At 41.9% G+C, this 23,360-nt stretch overlaps 1 protein-coding gene across 9 annotated transcripts in view; it reads right to left on the bottom strand.

Annotated features, from left to right (window-relative positions):
• Positions 1–23,360, bottom strand: part of tenm3 (teneurin transmembrane protein 3) — an 822,859-nt gene that overhangs the window by 546,490 nt on the left and 253,009 nt on the right. For all 9 annotated transcript variants that reach the window (XM_061988364.1, XM_061988365.1, XM_061988363.1 and 6 more), the window contains 3 exons: positions 16,260–16,449; positions 4,211–4,331; positions 233–303 (listed from right to left, as the gene is read on the bottom strand). In XM_061988364.1, coding sequence (XP_061844348.1) covers positions 233–303; positions 4,211–4,331; positions 16,260–16,362 — 295 coding nt within the window. In that variant the 5' untranslated portion in view covers positions 16,363–16,449. The remainder of the gene's footprint in view (positions 1–232; positions 304–4,210; positions 4,332–16,259; positions 16,450–23,360) is intronic.

Genomic DNA, 23,360 nt, shown 5'->3' with positions numbered 1-23,360 from the left:
GAGCGAGTCAAACATTCCTGTGGGGCGAAATGTGTCTGATCTCTCAAGGTTGTAATTATACCATTTTGACATCTTATTAAAGTGCAATTTGATCAAGAACTAAATGCTAATTAATATTTGAATTTCAACTGAGCTTGTTCTGAATTTGCTATGCTGATGCCATCTTTTTCAAGAGGGCCACCCCCCCACCCCAAAAAAAAATAAAGGAAGAATGAAACAGATTGATACCAACCATCTATGTTATAATTGTCCTGTTCACGATGAACCATGTCCTTGTGTCCTTTTGTAGTCCCATAAAGTAACCTGTCAAAAAAAACAATGCTTGTCAATTAAAAATTAATACATATAGTAACAGAATAAACATTATAATGTGACAAGTTGGTAGAAAAAAACATGTTTATTTTTTTATTTTTTACACACTTTCAGGGGTTTGCCACAGCGAGTCAATGGCAATAATAGTGTTTACACTCTATGCTCTTTCTGATGCAATACTGGCTGGGGAATCGAACGTCTACCCTCTTCCATGACAGGCAGAGGCGTGTACGATTGCAGCACTCTGGCTACAAACAGACAGAGTAAAAATAAATATTTGATAACCTGCTGGTTTTGTAGGTTTAACCCTTTACAAAGATACGTTTATAAATATCATGTAAAGTACAGGCCAAAATGGTGAATGGGTTATACTCGTATAGCGCTGTTCTACCTTCAAGGTACTCAAAGCCCTTTGACACTATTTCCACATTCACCCATTCACACAGTTCACATTTACATAGCTGCCATGCAAGGCGCTAACCACGACCCATCAGGAGCAAGGGTGAAGTGTCTTGCTCAAGGACACAACAGATGTGACTAGGTTGGTAGAAGCTGGGGATCGAACCAGGATCCCCCAGGTTGCTGGCACGGCCACTCTCCCAACCACGCCACGCCGTCCCCAAAAAGTTTGGACACACCTTCTAATTTTAATGCGTTTTTCTTTATTTTCATGACTATTTACATTGTAGAGCAGGGGTGTCAAACTCAAACACAGAGTGGACCAAAATGTAAAACTGAACAAAGCCGCGGGCCAAGGTTGAACAAATTAACCTTTTAATAGGGACCTGAACAAGTTTTGCATTGAATATTGAATATAAGCAAGGCTTATATAACTTTACAGTGACATGCAAAATCGAGTTTCAAATAATAATAATAATAATAATAATTGAAAAATATCAATGGCATATCAAATACATTTTAAATAAAAATGTAATGCCTCTTTTTTATTTGCAGCCTTCTGAGGTAAATATCAAAATAAACTTTTTCCACCGGCTAATAATACATTTGAAAATAAAATAACAATAATGACTGAATCAAACATTCAAGCCTTGAAGTAGCAAGAGAAAGTGCATGAATAAAACGTTAATTATTGCTCAGTTTGCGACACTGATTTGCTTTAACGCTGAATATGGAACAAGCAACGCTTATATAACTTAATAGTGCAAAATTAACTTTCAAAAAACTAACAAAAAAAACATCAATGTTATATGAAATAAAATTGAAATAAAAAATGGAATTCCTCTTTTCTATTTGCAGCCTTCTGAGGTAAATATCAACATTATCTTTTTCCACAGGCTAATACATTTGAAAATAAAATAACAATGAATAAATCAACCATTCAGGCCTTTAAATTGCTCAGTTTGCAACACACTGATCTAATCTGATGTGCCCAAGCCAGATACCTGCCATCTTTTCTGGGATGCTAGTTCATTAATGTCGGTGCTCAGGTGGGCTGGGCTGGGGGGGTGTATATTGTAGCGTCCCGGAAGAGTTAGTGCTGCAAGGAGTTCTGGGTATTTGTTCTGTTGTGTTTATGTTGTGTTACGGTGCGGATGTTCTCCCGAAATGTGTTTGTCATTCTTGTTTGGTGTGCGTTCACAGTGTGGCGCATAATTGTAACAGTGTTGAAGTTGTTTATGCGGCCACCCTCAGTGTGACTTGTATGGCTGTTGATCAAGTATGCCTTGCATTCACTTATGTGTGTGTAGAAGCCACACATATATCATGTGACAGGGGCCGGCACGCTGTTTGTATGGAGGAAAGGCAGACGTGACGACAGGTTGTAGAGGACGCTAAAGGCAGTGCCTTTAAGGCCCGCCCTCAATAGTGTTGTCCGGGTGGAAATCGGGAGAAATGCGGGAGAATGGTTGCCCCGGGAGACTTTCGAGCGGGGCACTGAAAATCGGGAGGGTTGGCAAGTATGAGTATTAGCGGTGAATGAAATTTGTCCCGCGTGCCAGAGTTTGACTGTAGTTTGTTGTAGATTGTCACTGACGGCATCAAAACTATGACACCTGTGAAGTGAAAACCATTTCAGGTGGCTACCTCTTGAAGCTCATCGAGAGAATGCTGAGAGTGTGCAAAGCAGTAATCCGAGCAAAGGGTGGCTATTTTGAAGAAACTAGAATATAAAACATGTTTTCAGTTATTTCACCTTTTTTTGTTAAGTACATAACTCCACATGTGTTCATTCATAGTTTTGATGCCTTCAATGGCAATCTACAATGTAAATAGTCATTAAAATAAAGAAAACACATTGAATGAGAAGGTGTGTCCAAACTTTTGGCCTGTGAAAAAATAATCCAGAAAAAATGTAATAATAAATAATGTTAATACAATATTTTTTTTTTATTTGGCTGACTGTAGTATTTGATTCGTTTTTATTAGATGGAAAAAACATTTCTGATAATATTTCTGATTAATCATGTGCATTAACACATTACCTTTACCAGCCCTAATTATAATAATAATTATATAACTCTATAACGAAGGTCTTAAAACCCTGGCCGAGTCATACCAAAGACTATAAAAATGGGACCCATTACCTCCCTGCTTGGCACTCAGTATCAAGGGTTGGAATTAGGGGTTAAATCACCAAAAATGATTCCCGGCCGCGGCCACCGCTGCTGCTCACTGCTCCCCTCACCTCCCAGGGGGTGATCAAGGGTGATGGGTCAAATGCAGAGATTAATTTCGCCGCACCTAGTGTGTGTGTGACAATCATAGGTACTTTTACTTTTTTTAACAGGAAGTCTGCGATCCCAAGGTGTACACGGAGGTACTTCAGAGTGGATTTGAACATTTCTGGTTGATTAAACTTTATTAAATTTAACTATTTATATTATTTTTGTATGTTCCCGACAATTTTTCCACAAATGTAAATAGATGCTGTACACATTAAAATGTATCCAACATAATGCTGTAAAAAGACAAATGGAGGCAGAAGACGGCTTCTAATCAGTGCTAAAACAGCTAATTCCCGATCAAACATAGCTACAAAGCTGAAGAGTATTGTATGTTGAATATGACTTTAAAGTGATCTGACTTTGTTTGAACCCAAAAACAGTAACAAATAAAACTGACTAAAAAATGTAGATTTGCTTTTCAATGGACATGCAATGAAATTATAGTTTGTTTTCTTAACAAAAATCCCAGAATGTTAATCAATCAAATACAAAACCCAAAACCAGTGAAGTTGGCACGTTGTGTAAATCATAAATAAAAACAAAGCAAATCCTTTTCAACTTATATTCAATAGAATAGACTGCCAAGACAAGATATTTAATGTTCAAACAGAAACTTTGTTTTAAATTTTTTTTTGAAATAATCATTAACTTAGAATTTAATGGCAGCAACACATTGCAAAAAAGTTTTCAACGAGAGACAGGTCTGGACTACAGGCAGGCCAGTCTAGTACCCGCACTCTTTTACTTTGAAGCCACGCTGTTGTAACACATGGCTTGGCATTGTCTTGCTGAAATAAGCAGGGGCGTCCATGATAACGTTGCTTGGATGGCAACATATGTTGCTCCAAAACCTGTATGTACCTTTCAGCATTAATGGTGCCTTCACAGATGTGTAAGTTACCCATGCCTTGGGCACTAATACACCCCCATACCATCACAGATGCTGGCTTTTCAACTTTGCCACTTGTGCTAACTTTTTTGAAACATGTTGCAGGCATCAAATTCCAAATTAGCAAATATTTGCAAAATATACAGTTTTCCAGTTCTAACGTTAAGTATCTTGTCTTTGCAGTCTATTCAATTGAATATAAGTTGAAAAGGATTTGCAAATCATTGTATTCTGTTTTTATTTACCATTTACACAAAGTGCCAACTTCACTGGTGTTGGGTTTTGTAAAACAAACAACAAGCGACAAAATTATAGTTCTAACCTGGTCTGGTCTTGGTGCTGATCAAAGGCCTTGAGTGTTTCACTGGAGGAGTACGACTTTTGTGTAGGGACTCGCAGGTCGTGGGGAACAATAACACAATCTTCACTGTCCGCTGAAGAACCTGTGATAGATTTATACAAATTCACATACGGATTTACATTTCAATCAATGAATCAATCAAAATGTATTTATAAAGCACCTTTCATACATAAAATAAATGCAATTCAAAGTGCTTTACAAAGTTTAAAACAATACCCCCATGACCCATATCCCCCATTATCACATACAGTCGTGGTCAAAAGTTGACATACACTTATAAAGAACATAATGTCATGGCTGTCTTGAGTTTCCAATAATTTCTACAACTGTTATTTTTTTGTGATAGCGTGATTGGAGCACATACTTGTTGGTCAAAAAAAACATTCATGAAGTTTGGATCTTTTATGAATTTATTATGGGTCTACTGAAAATGTGAGCAAATCTGCTGGGTCAAAAGTATACATACAGCAATGTTAATATTTGCTTACATGTCCCTTGGCAAGTTTCACTGCAATAAGGCGCTTTTGGTAGCCATCCACAAGCTTCTGCTTGAATTTTTGACCACTCCTCTTGACAAAATTGGTGCAGTTCAGCTAAATGTGTTGGTTTTCTGACATGGACTTGTTTCTTCAGCATTGTCCACACGTTTAAGACAGGACTTTGGAAAGGCCATTCTAAAACTTTAATTCTAGCCTGATTTAGCCATTCCTTTACCACTTTTGATGTGTGTTTGGGGTCATTGTCCTGTTGGAACACCCAACTGCGCCCAAGACCCAACCTCCTGGCTGATGATTTTAGGTTGTCCTGAAGAATTTGGAGGTAATCCTCCTTTTTCATTGTCCCATTTACTCTCTGTAAAGCACCAGTTCCATTGGCAGCAAAACAGACCCAGAGCATAATACTACCACCACCATGCTTGACGGTAGGAATGGTGTTCTTGTGATTAAAGGTCTCACCTTTTCTCCTCCAAACAAATTGCTGGGTATTGTGGCCAAACAGCTCAATTTTTTGTTTCAATCCACAGAACTTTCCTCCAGAAGGTCTTATATTTGTCCATGTGATGTCAGATGAAACTTCATTAATGTGTTTTGTGACCAACAAGTATGTGATCCTATCACTCTATGACAAAAAAATAAGAGTTGTAGAAATTACTGGAAACCCAAGACAGCCATGACATTATGTTCTTTACAAGTGTATGTAAACTTTTGACCACGACTGTACGTACACACGGACACAGATACCAAACACAAACACCTACACACAACATACACACATATATGCAACTATATGGACACCTGATTGCATGGCTGAGTACAGAGGAGACATGTGAGTAAACACTATCACAGGAGCCATCTGCACCAGGAGGTCATCAGACCATGGCCACCAGGACGCTGACACAAAAGCGCCCCCACAAGCACGGTCGATAACCCCTGAGGCAAATGGCTCATCTAAGGAACGTTGGAAAATAAAAATATTAAAACTTGTAAAATAGTAAGAACCATGAGTAGAGATAAAGAATAAAATACAAGTTAAAATATTTATTATCAGGTAAAAGCCAAAACAAAAAGGTGGGTCTTAAGCCTGCTCTTAAAAACATGAACGTTCTCCACAGGCCTGAGGTCCTACGGCAAGCTGTTCTAAAGACAGGGACCTTGTGACTTTGTGTCCTGACTTTTGGAATAATTAGGAGATAAGTGCTGGAAGATCTCAGGAAGGTTCATAGGGTAAAAGCAATTCTGAAAGATAAGAAGGCCCAATACCATAAAAACATCAATAAACCATAAGAAGAACCTTAAAATTGATCCTGAAACACACGGGGGAGCCAAAGCAGAGATTTTAAAACTGGTGTAATGTGAGCCCGCTTTCTGGTCTTCGTTAGGACACGTGCCGCTGAATTTTGGAGTAATTACAAAGGTGCAATAACCTTTTTAGGAAGACCAGAAAGCAGGGCGTTACAATAATCTATACGACTTCAAAAAAAATCATGCATTAGCGACTCTGTTTTGCCCTGCGAGAGAATTGGGCGAAATCAGGCTATATTCTAAACATTGACGTGCGGTGAGGTTGATGGCTGGTGAGGCACTGACTTCATCACAGTCAGATTTACAAACATATGAACCCTAAAGATTATCTTATTCACCATTTGATTGGCAGCAGTTAATGGGTTATGTTTAAAAGCTCATACCAGCATTCTTCCCTGCTTGGCACTCAGCTTCAAGGGTTGGAATTGGGGGTTAAATCACCAAAAATGATTCCCGGGCGCGGCGCCGCTGCTGCCCACTGCTCCCCTCACCTCCCAGGGGGTGAACAAGGGGATGGGTCAAATGCAGACGACAAATTTCATTACACCTAGTGTGTGTAACAATCATTGGTACTTTAACTTAACTTTAACTTTACACATACAAACTGTAGCACACAAAAAAGCACATTTAATAAAAAAAACGTTATTATGGTCTTACCTTTACTTATAAATTAAGTCCATGCGCCGCAACTAAAGCCCTCACTTAAACTTTCCACGTGCAAGATTGAATCTATTTAAAAAAGTGTAACCGAGGGTTTATAAATGTCGCCTATACTGTATGAAACTACAAAATAACAAACACGGAGGCTCCAGTTTACACGAGGACCACTTTATTTACGTTCTTTCAAAAACCTCCGCTCCACTCCGTGTCATCACTTCCGCTCTTAGCGCCTTCAAAATAAGAACTCAAGGCATATACTGTATAACAGCGCATACCAGGAACTTAACATCACAAAGAGGAAAGCCCATGAAAATAGGTTACAAAAGTTATTTAATAAGAAGCCAAAAAGTGCAAAAACAATAATGTTCGTGTTGGAGGAGTTGTGAATTAGATACACCTGCAGTCTGCAGGTATACCTAATGTTGTGGCCCTGCAGTCAGTCACATATGAATGAGGCAGGTAAGCCTCACCTGCCTCTAGTGACTGCACGTCACTGATTCTTAAGATAACAAAAAAATTATATTTGGTATATTTTTTACATGTGGTATAAAACTAAGGTCAGAGTCGAAAACGACACCCAGATTTTTCACTGATGGAGTTAAAGACAATGATTGTAGTTTTGATATGTGTTTCTCTCTCAGGGTCGATGACTAAGACTAAAGTCTTGTCCTGGTTAAGCTGTAAAAAGTTATCTGCCATCCAGGACTTAATATCTGAAATGCAATTAAAAAGAGTATCAATTGGTCTTGAGTCATCAGGAGGCATGGAAATATACAACTGTGTGTCGTCAGCATAGCTGTGGAAATTAATGCCATGTCTCTTGATGACACTGCCAAGTGGAATCATTTAAATCAGTGGTCCCCAACCTTTTTGTAACTGCGCACCGGTCAACGCTTGAAAAGTTGTCCCGCGGACCGTTGGGGGGCGGTATGGTATTTTTTATTTTTTTGTCATAAAAAAATACAATTATGTGTGCTTACGGACTGTATCCCTACAGACTGTCCATCCATCCATCCATCTTCTTCCGCTTATCCGAGGTCGGGTCGCGGGGGCAGCAGCCTAAGCAGGGAAGCCCAGACTTCCCTCTCACCAGCCACTTCGTCCAGCTCCTCCCGGGGGATCCCGAGGCGTTCCCAGGCCAGCCGGGAGACATAGTCTTCCCAACGTGTCCTGGGTCTTCCCCGTGGCCTCCTACCGGTCGGACGTGCCCTAAACACCTCCCTAGGGAGGCGCTCAGGTGGCATCCTGACCAGATGCCCGAACCACCTCATCTGGCTCCTCTCGATGTAGAGGAGCAGCGGCTTTACTTTGAGCTCCCCCCGGATGACAGAGCTTCTCACCCTATCTCTAAGGGAGAGCCCCGCCACCCGGCGGAGGAAACTCATTTCGGCCGCTTGTACCCGTGATCTCGTCCTTTCGGTCATAACCCAAAGCTCGTGACCATAGGTGAGGATGGGAACGTAGATCGACCGGTAAATTGAGAGCTTTGCCTTCCAGCTCAGCTCCTTCTTCACCACAACGGATCGATACAGCGTCCGCATTACTGAAGACGCCGCACCGATCCGCCTGTCGATCTCACGATCCACTCTTCCCTCACTCGTGAACAAGACTCCGAGGTACTTGAACTCCTCCACTTGGGGCAAGATCTCCTCCCCAACCCGGAGATGGCACTCCACCCTTTTCCGGGCGAGAACCATGGACTCGGACTTGGAGGTGCTGATTCTCATCCCAGTCGCTTCACACTCAGCTGCGAACCGATCCAGTGAGAGCTGAAGATCCTGGCCAGATGAAGCCATCAGGACCACATCATCTGCAAAAAGCAGAGACCTAATCCTGCAGCCACCAAACCAGATCCCCTCAACGCCTTGACTGCGCCTAGAAATTCTGTCCATAAAAGTTATGAACAGAATCGGTGACAAAGGGCAGCCTTGGCGCAGTCCAACCCTCACCGGAAACGTGTCCGACTTACTGCCGGCAATGCGAACCAAGCTCTGACACTGATCATACAGGGAGCGGACCGTCACAATAAGACAGTCCGAAACCCCATACTCTCTGAGCACTCCCCACAAGACTTCCCGAGGGACACGGTCGAATGCCTTCTCCAAGTCCACAAAGCACATGTAGACTGGTTGGGCAAACTCCCATGCACCCTCAAGGACCCTGCCGAGAGTATAGAGCTGGTCCACAGTTCCACGACCAGGACGAAAACCACACGGTCCCTCCTGAATCCGAGGTTCGACTATCCGGCATAGCCTCCTCTCCAGTACACCTGAATAGACCTTACCGGGAAGGCTGAGGAGTGTGATCCCACGATAGTTAGAACACACCCTCCGGTTCCCCTTTTTAAAGAGAGGAACCACCACCCCGGTCTGCCAATCCAGAGGTACCGCCCCCGATGTCCACCCGATGCTGCAGAGTCTTGTCAACCAAGACAGCCCCACAGCATCCAGAGCCTCAAGGAACTCCGGGCCGATCTCATCCACCCCCGGGGCCTTGCCACCGAGGAGCTTTTTAACTACCTCAGCAACCTCAGCCCCAGAAATAGGAGAGCCCACCACAGATTCCCCGGCACTGCTTCCTCATAGGAAGACGTGTTGGTGGGATTGAGGAGGTCTTCGAAGTATTCCCTCCACCGATCCACAACTTCCGCAGTCGAGGTCAGCAGAACACCATCCACGGTGTTGGTAGTGCACTGCTTCCCCTTCCTGAGGCGGCGGATGGTGGTCCAGAATCGCTTCGAAGCCGTCCGGAAGTCGTTTTCCATGGCCTCGCTGAACTCCTCCCATGTCCGAGTTTTTGCCTCCTCAACCGCTGAAGCCGCACACCGCTTGGACTGTCGGTACCTGTCCGCTGCCTCCGGAGTCCTATGAGCCAAAAGAACCCGATAGTACTCCTTCTTTAGCTTGACGGCATCCCTCCCCGCCGGTGTCCACCAACGGGTTCTAGGATTACCGCCACGACAGGCACCAACCACCTTGCGGCCACAGCTCCAATCAGCCGCCTCGACAATAGAGGTGCGGAACATGGTCCACTCGGACTCAATGTCCAGCACCTCCCTCGTGACATGTTCAAAGTTCTTCCGGAGGTGGGAATTGAAACTCTCTCTGAAAGGAGACTCTGCCAGACGTTCCCAGCAGACCCTCACAATGCGTTTGGGCCTGCCAGGTCTGTCCGGCATCATCCCCCACCATCGCAGCCAACTCACCACCAGGTGGTGATCGGTAGAAAGCTCCGCCCCTCTCATCACCCAAGTGTCCAAAACATGAGGCCGCAAATCCGATGACACAACTACAAAGTCGATCATGGAACTGCGGCATAGGGTGTCCTGGTACCAAGTGCACATATGGACACCCTTATGCTTGAATATGGTGTTCGTTATGGACAATCCGTGATGGGCACAAAAGTCCAATAACAAAACACCACTCGAGTTCAGATACGGGCGGCCATTCTTCCCAATCACGCCTCTCCAGGTTTCACTGTCGTTGCCAATATGAGCGTTGAAGTCCCCCAGTAGAACGAGGGAATCACCCGGGGGAGCACCCTCAAGTACTCCCTCGAGTGAATCCAAAAAGGGTGGGTACCCTGAGCTGCCGTTTGGCGCGTAAGCGCAAACAACAGTCAGGACCCGTTCCCCCACCCGAAGGCGGAGGGAAGCTACCCTCTCGTCCACCGGGTTGAACTCCAACATGCAGGCTCTGAGCCGGGGGGAAACAAGAATTGCCACCCCAGCCCGTCGCCTCTCACTGCTGGCAACGCCAGAGTGGAGAAGAGTCCAGCCCCTCTCGAGAGAACTGGTTCCAGAGCCCTTGCTGTGCGTCGAGGTGAGTTCGACTATATCCAACCGGAACTTCTCTACCTCACGCACTAGCTCAGGCTCCTTCCCCCCCAGCGAGGTGACGTTCCACGTCTCAAGAGCTATTTTCTGTAGCCGAGGATCGGACCGCCAAGTGCCCTGCCTTCGGCTGCCGCCCAGCTCACATTGCACCCGACCTCTATGGCCCCTACTATGGGTGGTGAGTCCATTGGAGACAGGCCCGGCCACCAGGCGCTCGCCATCGTGCCCCAACTCCGGGCCTGGCTCCGGAGGGGGGCCCCGGTGACCCGCGTCCGGGCGAGGGAAATCTGAGTCTCGGTTCTTGCATTTCCATAGAAGTCTTCGAGCTGCTCTTTGTCTGATCCCTCACCTAGGACCTGTTTGTCTTGGGAGACCCTACCAGGGGGCATGGAATCCCCCGGAACACATAGCTTCTAGGATCATTGGGACACGCAAACTCCTCTACCACAGTAAGGTGGCAGCTCAGAGACAAACTGTATTGATCTATATTGATATATAATGTAGGAACCAGAAATAATAATAACAGAAAGAAACAACCCTTTTGTGCGAATGAGTGTGACTGAGCGGAGGGAGTTTTTTGGGGTTGGTGCACTAATTGTAAGTGTATCTTGTGTTTTTTATGTTGATTTAATTAAAAAAAAAAAAAAAAAAAAAAATTATTTTTATTTTTTTTTACATTTTTTGTGCGGCCCGGTACCAATCGATCCACGGACCGGTACCGGGCCACGGCCCAATGGTTGGGGACCACTGATGTAAATATATAGCTCGGTTGGTAGAGCGGCCGTGCCAGCAACTTGAGGGTTGCAGGTTCGATCCCCGCTTCCGCCATCCTAGTCACTGCCGTTGTGTCCTTGGGCAAGACACTTTACCCACCTGCTCCCAGTGCCACCCACACTGGTTTAAATGTAACTTAGATATTGGGTTTCACTATGTAAAGCGCTTTGAGTCACTAGAGAAAAGCGCTCTATAAATATAATTCACTTCACACACTTCACTAAAAAGAATAGGACCTAAAACTGATCCTTGAGGCACGCCACATTTCTAGAAGATGGACTAAGATCTTATACAGTTGTAGTCTTTTCCTAGTTTTACAGCTTTGGGTTTGTTTGATAAAAGTTCTGTTGTATACAAAGTGTGTCCTTAAATTACTTCTACTATGATGTAAATAATCAAATTGGTGCCCCGCCCCCCTAATTTGGAAACACCAAGTTCAATCGTGACAGTAGTCATTTATTTTCATACACGCCTGCATATGCAAACAAAACAATCACACCAGCAATAGATTAGTTTTAATCAAAAAAAGTCACTTTGAATGTGTTACAATCCTCATACATAAATGTGTGCTGGTCTTAACTCATGGGTAATTATTTTGACTCGGGGGCCAAATTTAGAGAATAAAATGTGTCTGGGGGCCGGTATATCTATTTTTAGGAACACTAATACATAACCTCACAATAGTATCTGATTGAATGCTAAAAACAGCCCGCCTTAAAAAACGGAATAGAATTATATTTTTTTTACTGAATGAGACACCCAGGATGTACATGGAAATAAAGAATGTGGGATTTACAATATTAACTATTTAACTTACTAGTAAACTGGGTAACACATAGCACACTGACAAAGCCTAACCTCTTCTTACTATAACAATCTACAAGGTTAATATGGCTGGCTTCTCTTTCTTCCCCTCCACTTATCTGCTTTCTTTTGTAGTTCAAGTTATCATTACATATATGTATTGTTGCATTTGAACAATTGTATTGTTGATAATAGAGGTCAATTATTGTTAATATTCTGTCATGATCCGTCACCCGGGTCATGGCATGATTTATGTTTGGTAGTTTTCCTGTTTTAGTCTGTTTCCTGGGTGCACCCTCTTTCCCTGTTTACTGTTGGTTTCCATGGGCACTGATTCTCCTCACCTGTCTTTGTTTAGCAATTAGTGTTCCCACCAGGTGTTTTGGTTAATCACTCCCCTTTATAGTTTCCTGTCACCCAGCATTAGTTGCTGGGTCATCGTTTGCTATAGGCAACATTTACGTTCTCCTGGTTTTTCTCCTGGCTCTAGTGATGTTTCTACACACTAGCATTCCTCGTTTTTCACCATTGGTGACATTTTTTTTTTTTTAGCTCCACGCTTGTTAGCGTACTCAGTTTTGTATTTTTGATCCTACCGTAAAATAATTAAAACCTTAATCCTACCTGCACATCGCTCCAGCTTGTTTTCTGCATTGGAGGGAACACTACCAGCGCAGCCATGCGGCCCCAACGTGACAGATTTATTATCAATAGTGCTATTTCTATTGGTATTTGTATTGCTCCATTTGTAGTGTAATAATGTTCATTGTCATTTCTGTGTTATTATTTATTTCATTAACTGCTTCTTTACTATAATTTTTACTATCATACTTGTACATATCCTATTTGCTGATGTTGTTCTATTGTTGTTGTTGTTGTTATTGTTGTGTTTTTGTCTCTCTGTCTTATCCCCCTTTTGTCCCCACAATTTCCTCCTCTGTCTTCCTTTTTTTCTCTTTCTATACCCTCCTGCTCCGGCCCGGCTGCACCAAATGATAATATAAATACATTTAATAAAGTCAAATACAAATAAGGCAACACGAGAAGTATCCCACACTTCTCTTTTGTAACCTAAATGTGTACAGTCGATATGGGCATCTACATCAACTATATGATTTGCCTGAGAAGCTGGACAGGACAAAAAAAAATAAAAATAAAATAAAATAAAAAATACAATATTAACTATGACTGATAAAACACTGAATATTGACAACTTGACCTCTCGGTCGACATATTTTACAATCAAGCGAAACGCAACAAAAATGCAACAAACACAGCGAAATATGAAAAAACCCACCTACAATCTGATATATCACTAAGCTTTAGGGCCGCAACTAACGACTAATTTGATAATCGATTAATTTGTTGATTATTACTTCGATTAATCGATTAATAATCGGATAAAAGAGACAAACTACATGTCTATCTTTTCCAGTATTTTATTGGGGAAAAAACAGCATAGTGGCACCATACTTATTTTGATTATTGTTTCACAGCTGTTTGTACATGTTGCAGTTTATAAATAATGGTTTATTAAAAAAAAAAAAAGATTAAAAAAAATTAATAAAAAATAATTGCCTCTGCGCATGCGCATAGCATAGATCCAACGAATCAATGACTAAATTAATCGCCAACTATTTTTATAATCGATTTTAATCGATTTAATCGATTAGTTGTTGCAGCTCTACTAAGCTTTAGAACTTTGTTGTAAAAATATCCTTCCGCGTCTGTCCCTGACACCCACATTTCAGGCTGGCCGCTCTGGAAACACTCTGTGGAAACGCTCCCCACCCACACTGCTTGGTGCCTCGTCTGAGCTGCTGTGACGTAAATTACCATAGTAACTAATTAGATTACCATAGTAACTAATTAGATTACCATAGTAACTAATTAGATTACCATAGTAACTAGTATATCATGCAAAAGCGCAGATAACAACCATTGAAATACTTTGTATAGTTAAAGACTTACGGTCATTTGAAAACATCACTGCACATCATAATGGCAGCTACACTTTCCATTTAAAGATCTAAAAAAAATATTTTTAGGTCAGACCAATCACAACAGAGTAGGCGTGTTCCGAAGTGGAGGCTGACAAAACCGAGAGTTTTAGCGTAGGAACTTATTTGGCTCTTCAACAATTTTTATAAATAGAAAATGTTGTACAAACCCCGTTTCCATATGAGTTGGGAAATTGTGTTAGATGTAAATATAAACGGAATACAATGATTTGCAAATCCTTTTCAACCAATATTCAGTTGAATATGCTACAAAGACAACATATTTGATGTTCAAACTCATAAATATTTTTTTTTGTTGCAAATAATCATTAACTTTAGAATCTGATGCCAGCAACACGTGACAAAGAAGTTGGGAAAGGTGGCAATAAATACTGATAAAGTTGAGGAATGCTCATCAAACACTTATTTGGAACATCCCACAGGTGTGCAGGCTAATTGGGAACAGGTGGGTGCCATGATTGGGTATAAAAACAGCTTACCAAAAAATGCCAGCCTTTCACAAAAAAGGATGGGGCGAGGTACACCCCTTTGTCCACAACTGCGTGAGCAAATAGTCAAACAGTTTAAGAACAACGTTTATCGAAGTGCAATTGCAAGAAATTTAGGGATTTCAACATCTACGGTCCATAATACCATCAAAAGGTTCAGAGAATCTGGAGAAATCACTCCACGTAAGCGGCATGGCCGGAAACCAACATTGAATGACCGTGACCTTCGATCCCTCAGACGGCACTGTATCAAAAACCGACATCAATCTCTAAAGGATATCACCACATGGGCTCAGGAACACTTCAGAAAACCACTGTCACTAAATACAGTCCGTCGCTACATCTGTAAGTGCAAGTTAAAGCTCTACTATGCAAAGTAAAAGCCATTTATCAACAACATCCAGAAACACCACCGGCTTCTCTGGGCCCGAGATCATCTAAGATGGACTGATGCAAAGTGGAAAAGTGTTCTGTGGTCTGACGAGTCCACATTTCAAATTGTTTTTGGAAATATTCGACATCGTGTCATCCGGACCAAAGGGGAAGCGAACCATCCAGACTGTTATCGACGCAAAGTTCAAAAGCCAGCATCTGTGATGGTATGGGGGTGTATTAGTGCCCAAAGCATGGGTAACTTACACATCTGTGAAGGCACCATTAATGCTGAAAAGGTACATACAGGTTTTGGAACAACATATGCTACCATCTAAGCGCCGTCTTTTTCATGGACGCCCCTGCTTATTTCAGCAAGACAATGCCAAGCCACATTCAGTACGTGTTACAACAGCGTGCCTTCGTAAAAAACGAGTGCGGGTACTTTCCTGGCCCGCCTGCAGTCCAGACCTGTCTCCCATCGAAAATGTGTGGCGCATTATGAAGCATAAAATACGACAGCGGAGACCCTGGACTGTTGAACGACTGAAGCTCTACATAAAACAAGAATGGGAAAGAATTCCACTTTCAAAGCTTCAACAATTAGTTTCCTCAGTTCCCAATCGTTTATTGAGTGTTGTTAAAAAAAAGGTGATGTAACACAGTGGTGAACATGCCCTTTCCCAACTACTTTGGTACGTGTTTCAGCCATGAAATTCTAAGTTAATTATTACTTGCAAAAAAAAAATAAAGTTTATGAGTTTGAACATCAAATATCTTGTCTTTGTAGTGCATTCAATTGAATATGGGTTGAAAATGATTTGCAAATCATTGTATTCCGTTTATGTTTACATCTAACACAATTTCCCAACTCATATGGAAACGGGGTTTGTATATTCAAGCAAATTTCTCCGTAAGAAACAATGTAAACATGAATAATGAGTTCTAGCCTCGACAAAAGTCCATATTTTAGGACATGCAATTTGCTTGCTTTGGACTCACAAGGAGCTAGCAAAATTAGAAAAAATGTGTATAAAGAGAAAAATGGTTAAACATAGCACAGTAGCTAACAGCAATAGTGCTATGTTGATGAAATAAGCACCGGAGATTGATCAGCCCACCCACAATGAATGTGCTGCCGGGCACAAAATGGTTGCACTGCGAGCTACACAATTGGTGGATGAAACATTTGTACACTGAAACAGGGTTCGTACACCAAAGCATGTATGAATGAATTAATGCTGACTTGCTCACCAGGGTAGGGCCCCTCCTTGTCCTTGTGGCCCTTGGTCAGTGAGCAGTATGGACGTCGCTCTTTTACTTCCATAATGCTTCTGCTGGTGTTGCTGGCAAACATTGAGGCATGCTGTGTTGCCGCTGATTAGGCAGAAAGATGGACAGGCATGACGAAAGAGAGACGAGATAGAACTTTCTTGAGGTCGACCTGTGAACACACAGAACACAACAGAACGTATTCATCAGCTATCCAGCTATTGCAAGGAATTTAGGGATTTCACCATCTACGGTCCGTAATATCATCAAAGGGTTCAGAGAATCTGGAGAAATCACTGCACGTAAGCAGCTAAGCCCGTGACCTTCGATTCCTCAGGCTGTACTGCATCAACAAGCGACATCAGTGTGTAAATGATATCACCACATGGGCTCAGGGACACTTCAAAACCCACTGTCAGTAACTACAGTTGGACGCTACATCTGTAAGAGCAAGTTAAAACTCTCCTATGCAAGGCGAAAACCGTTTATCAACAACAACCAGAAACACCGTCGGCTTCGCCGGGCCTGAGCTCATCTAAGATGGACTGATACAAAGTGGAAAAGTGTTCTGTGGTCTGACGAGTCCACATTTCAAATTGTTTTTGGAAACTGTGGACATCGTGTCCTCCGGACCAAAGGGAAAAAGAACCATCCGGATTGTTCTAGGCGCAAAGTTGAAAAGCCAGCATCTGTGATGGTATGAGGGTGTATTAGTGCCCAAGACATGGGTAACTTACACATCTGTGAAGGCGCCATTAATGCTGAAAGGTACATACAGGTTTTGGAGCAACATATGTTGCCATCCAAGCAACGTTAACATGGACACCCCTGCTTATTTCAGCAAGACAATGCCAAGCCACGTCATCAACGTGGCTTCATAGTTAAAGAGTGCGGGTACTAGACTGGCCTGCCTGTAGTCCAAACCTGTCTCCCATTGAAAATGTGTGGCGCATTATGAAGCCTAAAATACCACAAGGGAGACCCCCGGACTGTTGAACAACTTAAACTGTACATCAAGCAAGAATGGGAAAGAATTCCACCTGGAAAGCTTCAAAAAATGGTCTCCTCAGTTCCCAAACGTTTGCTGAGTGTTGTTAAAAGGAAAGGCCATGTAACACAGTGGTAAAAATGCCACTGTGCCAACTTTTTTGCAACGTGTTGATGCCATTAAATTCTAAGTTAATGATTATTTGCCAAAAAAAATGTTGTTTCTCAGTTTGAACATTAAATATATTGTCTTTGCAGTCTATTCAATTGGATATAAGTTGAAAAGGATTTGCAAATCATTGTATTCTGTTTTTATTTACGAATTACACATCGTGCCAACTTCACTGGTTTTGGGTTTAGTACGACAATTGCAAAGGATAGAACAAATGCTGATGAAATTAGAGTACCTGGGGACAAACTTGTCCAAAGCACACAGAGACTGTGTGCCATAGTGCAGTGGCTATCAACCTTTTTTCAGTGATGTACCCTCTGTGAAATTGTTTTTAATTCAAGTACCCCCTAATCAGAGCAAAGCTTTTTGGTTGAAAAAAAAGAGATAAAGAAGTAAAATACAGCACTATGTCATCAGTTTCTGATTTATTAAATTGTATAACAGTGCAAAATATTGCTCATTTGTAGTGGTCTTTCTTGAACTATTTGGAAAAATATATTTAAAATAACTAAAATCTTGTTGAAAAATAAACAAGTGATTCAATTATAAATACAGATTTCTACCCATAGAAGTAATCATAAACTCAAAGTGCCCTCTTTGGGGATTGTAATAGAGATCCATCTGGATTCATGAACTTCATTCTAAACATTTCTTCACAAAAAAAAGAAATCTTTAACATCAATATTTATGCAACATGTCCACAAAAAAAATCTAGCTGTCAACACTGAATATTGCATTGTTGCATTTCTTTTCACAGTTATTTTTGACAGACATTTTAGTGAGGGTCAAACCATCATGGCATGGGGGAAACTCTGGGTTTATGGTAATGAATGGAATAGCCTACTTGATTTGATGTTCAGTTTATGAACTTACATTCATATTTTCTTGAAGTATTATTCAATAAATATATTTATAAAGGATTTTTGAATTGTTGCTATTTTTTAGAATATTTAAAAAAAATCTCACGTACCCCTTGGCATACTTTCAAGTACCCCCAGGGGTACGCGTACCCCCATTTGAGAACCACTGCCATAGAGGGTCAAAACCTACGCATAATCACTAACTCAAGTCTAGGTTTGGGTAGTCAAGTCTGACAACCTGTCCTGCTCACTGTGACGTGTCTCTGTTTGTTCTATCAGCAGGCAGGAATTATTGGAGCTCGATACAGAATTGATTGGTAAAGCTCCCCCGTTTAGTTGTCTGTTTACTCATTGTGTCACGTGTCCAAATATCGGCCATGAACGGTATTCCAGATTTAAGCAGGACGTAAAGTGTGACCAACAGGACTACCTGTTTGTATTAAGGCTTGTTTGTTGAGAGTAAAGATCATTTGTGAAACAGAAAACCCACAAATATTGTTAAAGAAAGGGACAGTAGCCCTCATTAAGATGGTCAAATAAATGATGCACGGTGTAGGAAGTTGAAAGAGAAACACCAACTGCTTTGTCGCAGTCTGTGGGCGAGGCTGACCACATTTAATTTATTCATTTATTATTAAAAAAAAAAAAAGAAATACAATTTGCTTTGTACCCGGACAGTAATAACAGCGCTTGACTTTTTCTACATTTGGTGATGTTACAGCATTATTGCAAAATGGAGTAGTGCCACCACCATGTTTCACTCCAAACACGATGTCTGGCAGCCATGCCAAAGAGTTCAATCTTTTTGTCTAATCTGACCAGAGAATGTTGTTTCTCTCAGGTGCATGTTGGCAAAGTTTTCCTAATAAACGGCTTCCAGGGGTCGGCAACCCAAAACGTTGAAAAAGCCAAAGTGGACCAAAAATACAACAAAACAAATCTGTCTGGAGCCGCAAAAATTGAAAAGTCTTATATAAGTGTTATAATGAAGGCAACACATGACGTAAGTGTCTATAATAGCCTACTATCAAAATGACTATGTGTCGCAGGCTGACGCAAATCTTCGCTGACAGAAATGTTCCATCCATCCAATCATCTTCTTCCGCTTATCCGAGGTCGGGTCGCGGGGGCAGCAGCCAAAGCAGGGAAGCCCATACTTTCCTCTCCCCAGCCACTTCGTCCAGCTCCTCCCGGGGGATCCCGAGGCGTTCCCAGGCCAGCCGGGAGACATAGTCTTCCCAACGTGTCCTGGGTCTTCCCCGCGGCCTCCTACCGGTTGGACGTGCCCTAAACACCTCCTTAGGGAGGCGTTCGGGTGGCATTCTGACCAGATGCCCGAACCACCTCATCTGGCTCCTCTCGATGTGGAGGAGCAGTGGCTTTACTTTTTTAGCTCCCCCCGGATGGCAGAGCTTCTCATCCTATCTCTAAGGGAGAGCCCCGCCACCCGGCGGAGGAAACTCATTTCGGCCGCCTGTCCCCGTGATCTTGTCCCTTCGGTCATAACCCAAAGCTCATGACCATAGGTGAGGATGGCAACGTAGATCGACCGGTAAATTGAGAGCTTTGCCTTCCGGCTCAGCTCCTTCTTCACCACAACGGTTCGATACAGCGTCCGCATTACTGAAGATGCTGCACCGATCCGCCTGTCGATCTCACGATCCACTTTTCCCTCACTCGTGAACAAGACTCCTAGGTACTTGAACTCCTCCACTTGGGGCAGGGTCTCCTCCCCAATCCGGAGATGGCACTCCACCCTTTTCCGGGCGAGAACCATGGACTCGGACTTGGAGGTGCTGATTCTCATCCCAGTCGCTTCACACTCAAAACGATCCAGTGAGAGCTGAAGATCCTTGCCAGATGAAGCCATCAGGACCACATCATCTGCAAATAGCAGAGACCTAATCCTGCAGCCACCAAACCGGATCCCCTCAACGCCTTGACTGCGTCTAGAAATTCTGTCCATAAAAGTTATGAACAGAATCGGTGACAAAGGGCAGCCTTGGCTGAGTCCAACCCTCACTGGAAACGTGTCCGACTTACTGCCGGCAATGCGGACCAAGCTCTGACACTGATCATACAGGGAGCGGACTGCCACAATCAGACAGTCCGATACCCCATACTCTCTGAGCACTCCCCACAGGACCTCCCGAGGGACACGGTCAAATGCCTTCTCCAAGTCCACAAAGCACATGAAGACTGGTTGGGCAAACTCCCATGCACCCTCAAGAACCCTGCCGAGAGTATAAAGCTGGTCCACAGTTCCACGACCAGGAGGAAAATCACACTGTTCCTCCTGAATCCGAGGTTTGACTATCCGGCGTAACCTCCTCTCCAGTACACCTGAATAGACCTTACCGGGAAGGTTGAGGAGTGTGATCCCACGATAGTTGGAACACACCCTCCGGTTCCCCTTCTTAAAGAGAGGAACCACCACCCCGGTCTGCCAATCCAGAGGTACCGCCCGCGATGTCCACACGATACTGCAGAGTCTTGTCAACCAAGACAGCCCCACAGCATCCAGAGCTTTAAGGAACTACGGGCGGATCTCATCCACCCCCAGAACAGAAATGTTGAAATGTAATATTTATTCTACACATTTTTACAACATTAGAAACCATTAGTAAATCAGAGGCTAGGCAGAAGGTGAGGTAACTCCTGAAAATTACTGGCTTTTAATGGCCAAAGGTATAGATGTGTGTGTCCATGTTAAAGGAAACAGCAGGCCCGTCTTCTTCTAATGGATTTACGTTTGTATTACAACCTTTGGCAAGCTAGGTAATGTTTGCTGTGGTCTGGAACAACATGGCACACAAACAACTATCTGTAATGCAGCCAATATTACATACAGATAATGTGTCATGAGACATGCAAAACGAAATTATATACAAAGAGGATAAAAGTTCAAATATACCTACAAACTCGGCATAATGATGCAATATGTACATACAGCTAGCCTAAATAGCATGGTAGTATCAATTAGCTTGCAATCATGGATTGACCAAATATGCCTGATTCACACTCCAACAAGTCAATAACATCAACAAAGCTCACCTTTGTGCATTCACGCACAGCATAAAACGTTTGGTGGACAAAATGAGACAAAGGAGTGGTATGAAACACGTCTTTCTCTGCCAGCGTCAGGGAAAGTTGTACATGTAAACAAACTACAGTGAGATCAAGGACAGCCAAAATTAGTAGGACAAAACGGCGCTTGCCAAATACTCTCATCAGTGTTTAATATAAACAGTGGGATTGTTAACAATTAGGAAGGTTTGTGTCATGTGTGTCCCTCTAAAGAAACCACATTAAAACAATAAATATATGTTTACCCCATCTTTTTCTAGTTTCCTAAATTTTTTAAAAAGCTTGGGGTGTCCTTCTGGAAGGTTCCCCTCTCTCTACAGAGGAATGCTGTACAAGGTGCAGTGAAAAAAACAGCCATCCTAAAAACAAGCCAAACACTAGAGACCCTTTGTTTTACTTTCTTGAAATTCAGTTCTGGCAGTGTATGCAGTCGGCACTATGTATTAGTTATAGTGAATCACAACAAAACACGATCCTAAATTAGCAAACTCATTAATTGTGGAAAATAAAAACTATTAGGGGTAATTTTATGCAGAGGGCCCTGACATTATCCACACAAATAGAGGTGTTAATGATATACATATTGTTTGATAAATTATCCAGAGTGAAGCAAAACATCTCTGAAGACATGAACATTGTGTTTCATATCCTGTAAACATGATGTTTATTGAAATAAATTATTATCAAATATGTATGAATATTCTCATATTGATAAAATAAAATGATAGAATATCCAAATCAGGATGCTAATACACTTGTGCGTAATAATTACTTTCTGTTACCACGGCGATCAATCTATTCACAATCCCCACTCTAATGTTGAAGAGCACACTCAACAGAATGCAACTGTATTTAATTTACAAATCAAACAAACATATCAAATATACATCACATGTGCAAATTATATCTGTAAATGTAATGTAAAATAGCACAGCTTTTCACAGATGTTTTAAAGTGATTAACAATGTGACGGCTAATGCAATGATTGATTAAACAAAAAACAAACAAAAAAAAACTTAAATTAAGTACCGTATTTTTCGGACTATAAGTCGCAGTTTTTTTCATAATTTGGCCGGGCTCCAGTGCAACTTATATATGTTTTTTTCCTTCTTTGTTATGCATTTTCGGCAGGTGCGACTTATACTCCGGTACGACTTATACTCCGGTGCGACTTATACTCCGAAAAATACGGTAATTAATATAAACCACCATTCACAGAATTGTCATGGTCTGTAAGCCATAATCAACAAAAATACAAGACACAATTGTGAATATTTCACTTTATGTGCAATCTTTTTAAAACACGGGTTACGCATTCTGAAAGGTTTGAATGATATTTTAATTAATAAATACGTTTTTTTAGGCTAACCTGCAAAAACCAAAACCTGTGTTTAATCAAAAATTAAATATATGTGCAATCCACGATGATGACACCTGTGTCATAGCATTGCCTTTTTTTTTTTTTACACATTTGTTGAATGAATTTTTGACAAACAATTGCCAGAAATACAATCCAATATATATCAAATGTCCGCCCCCCTCCAAAAAACAAACAAAAATAACAAAACAAAAAATGTAAACAAAACATCAGTCAAATAAATACAAGCAAACGTTGACATGATGCCACAGACAACTGTGCAGCAATACACAAAACCAGACAAAAGGCTCATCAATTATCAACATTATACGTGTAACTCAGAGGTAGGGAACCTATGGCTCTAGAGCCAGATGTGGCTCTTTTGATGACTGCAACTGGCTCTCAGATAAATCTTAGCTGACATTACTTAACAGGATAAGTAATGAATAATTCTGCTGGTAATCACAGTGTTAGAAATAAAGTTCAAAATATAAAACATTCTCATGCATTTTAATCCATCCATCCGTTTTCTACCGCACCTGTTCAAGAAGTCGCATTAATGGTAAGAAGTATTTCATTTATTATTGGTTAGCTTCAGAATAACAATGTTATTAAAAAGA

Source organism: Nerophis lumbriciformis, linkage group LG27 (genome assembly GCF_033978685.3).
Source record: "Nerophis lumbriciformis linkage group LG27, RoL_Nlum_v2.1, whole genome shotgun sequence".
Lineage (NCBI taxonomy): Eukaryota > Metazoa > Chordata > Actinopteri > Syngnathiformes > Syngnathidae > Nerophis > Nerophis lumbriciformis.
The sequence above is the reverse complement of the archived record's forward strand: the minus strand, read 5'-3'. Positions and strand labels throughout refer to the sequence as shown.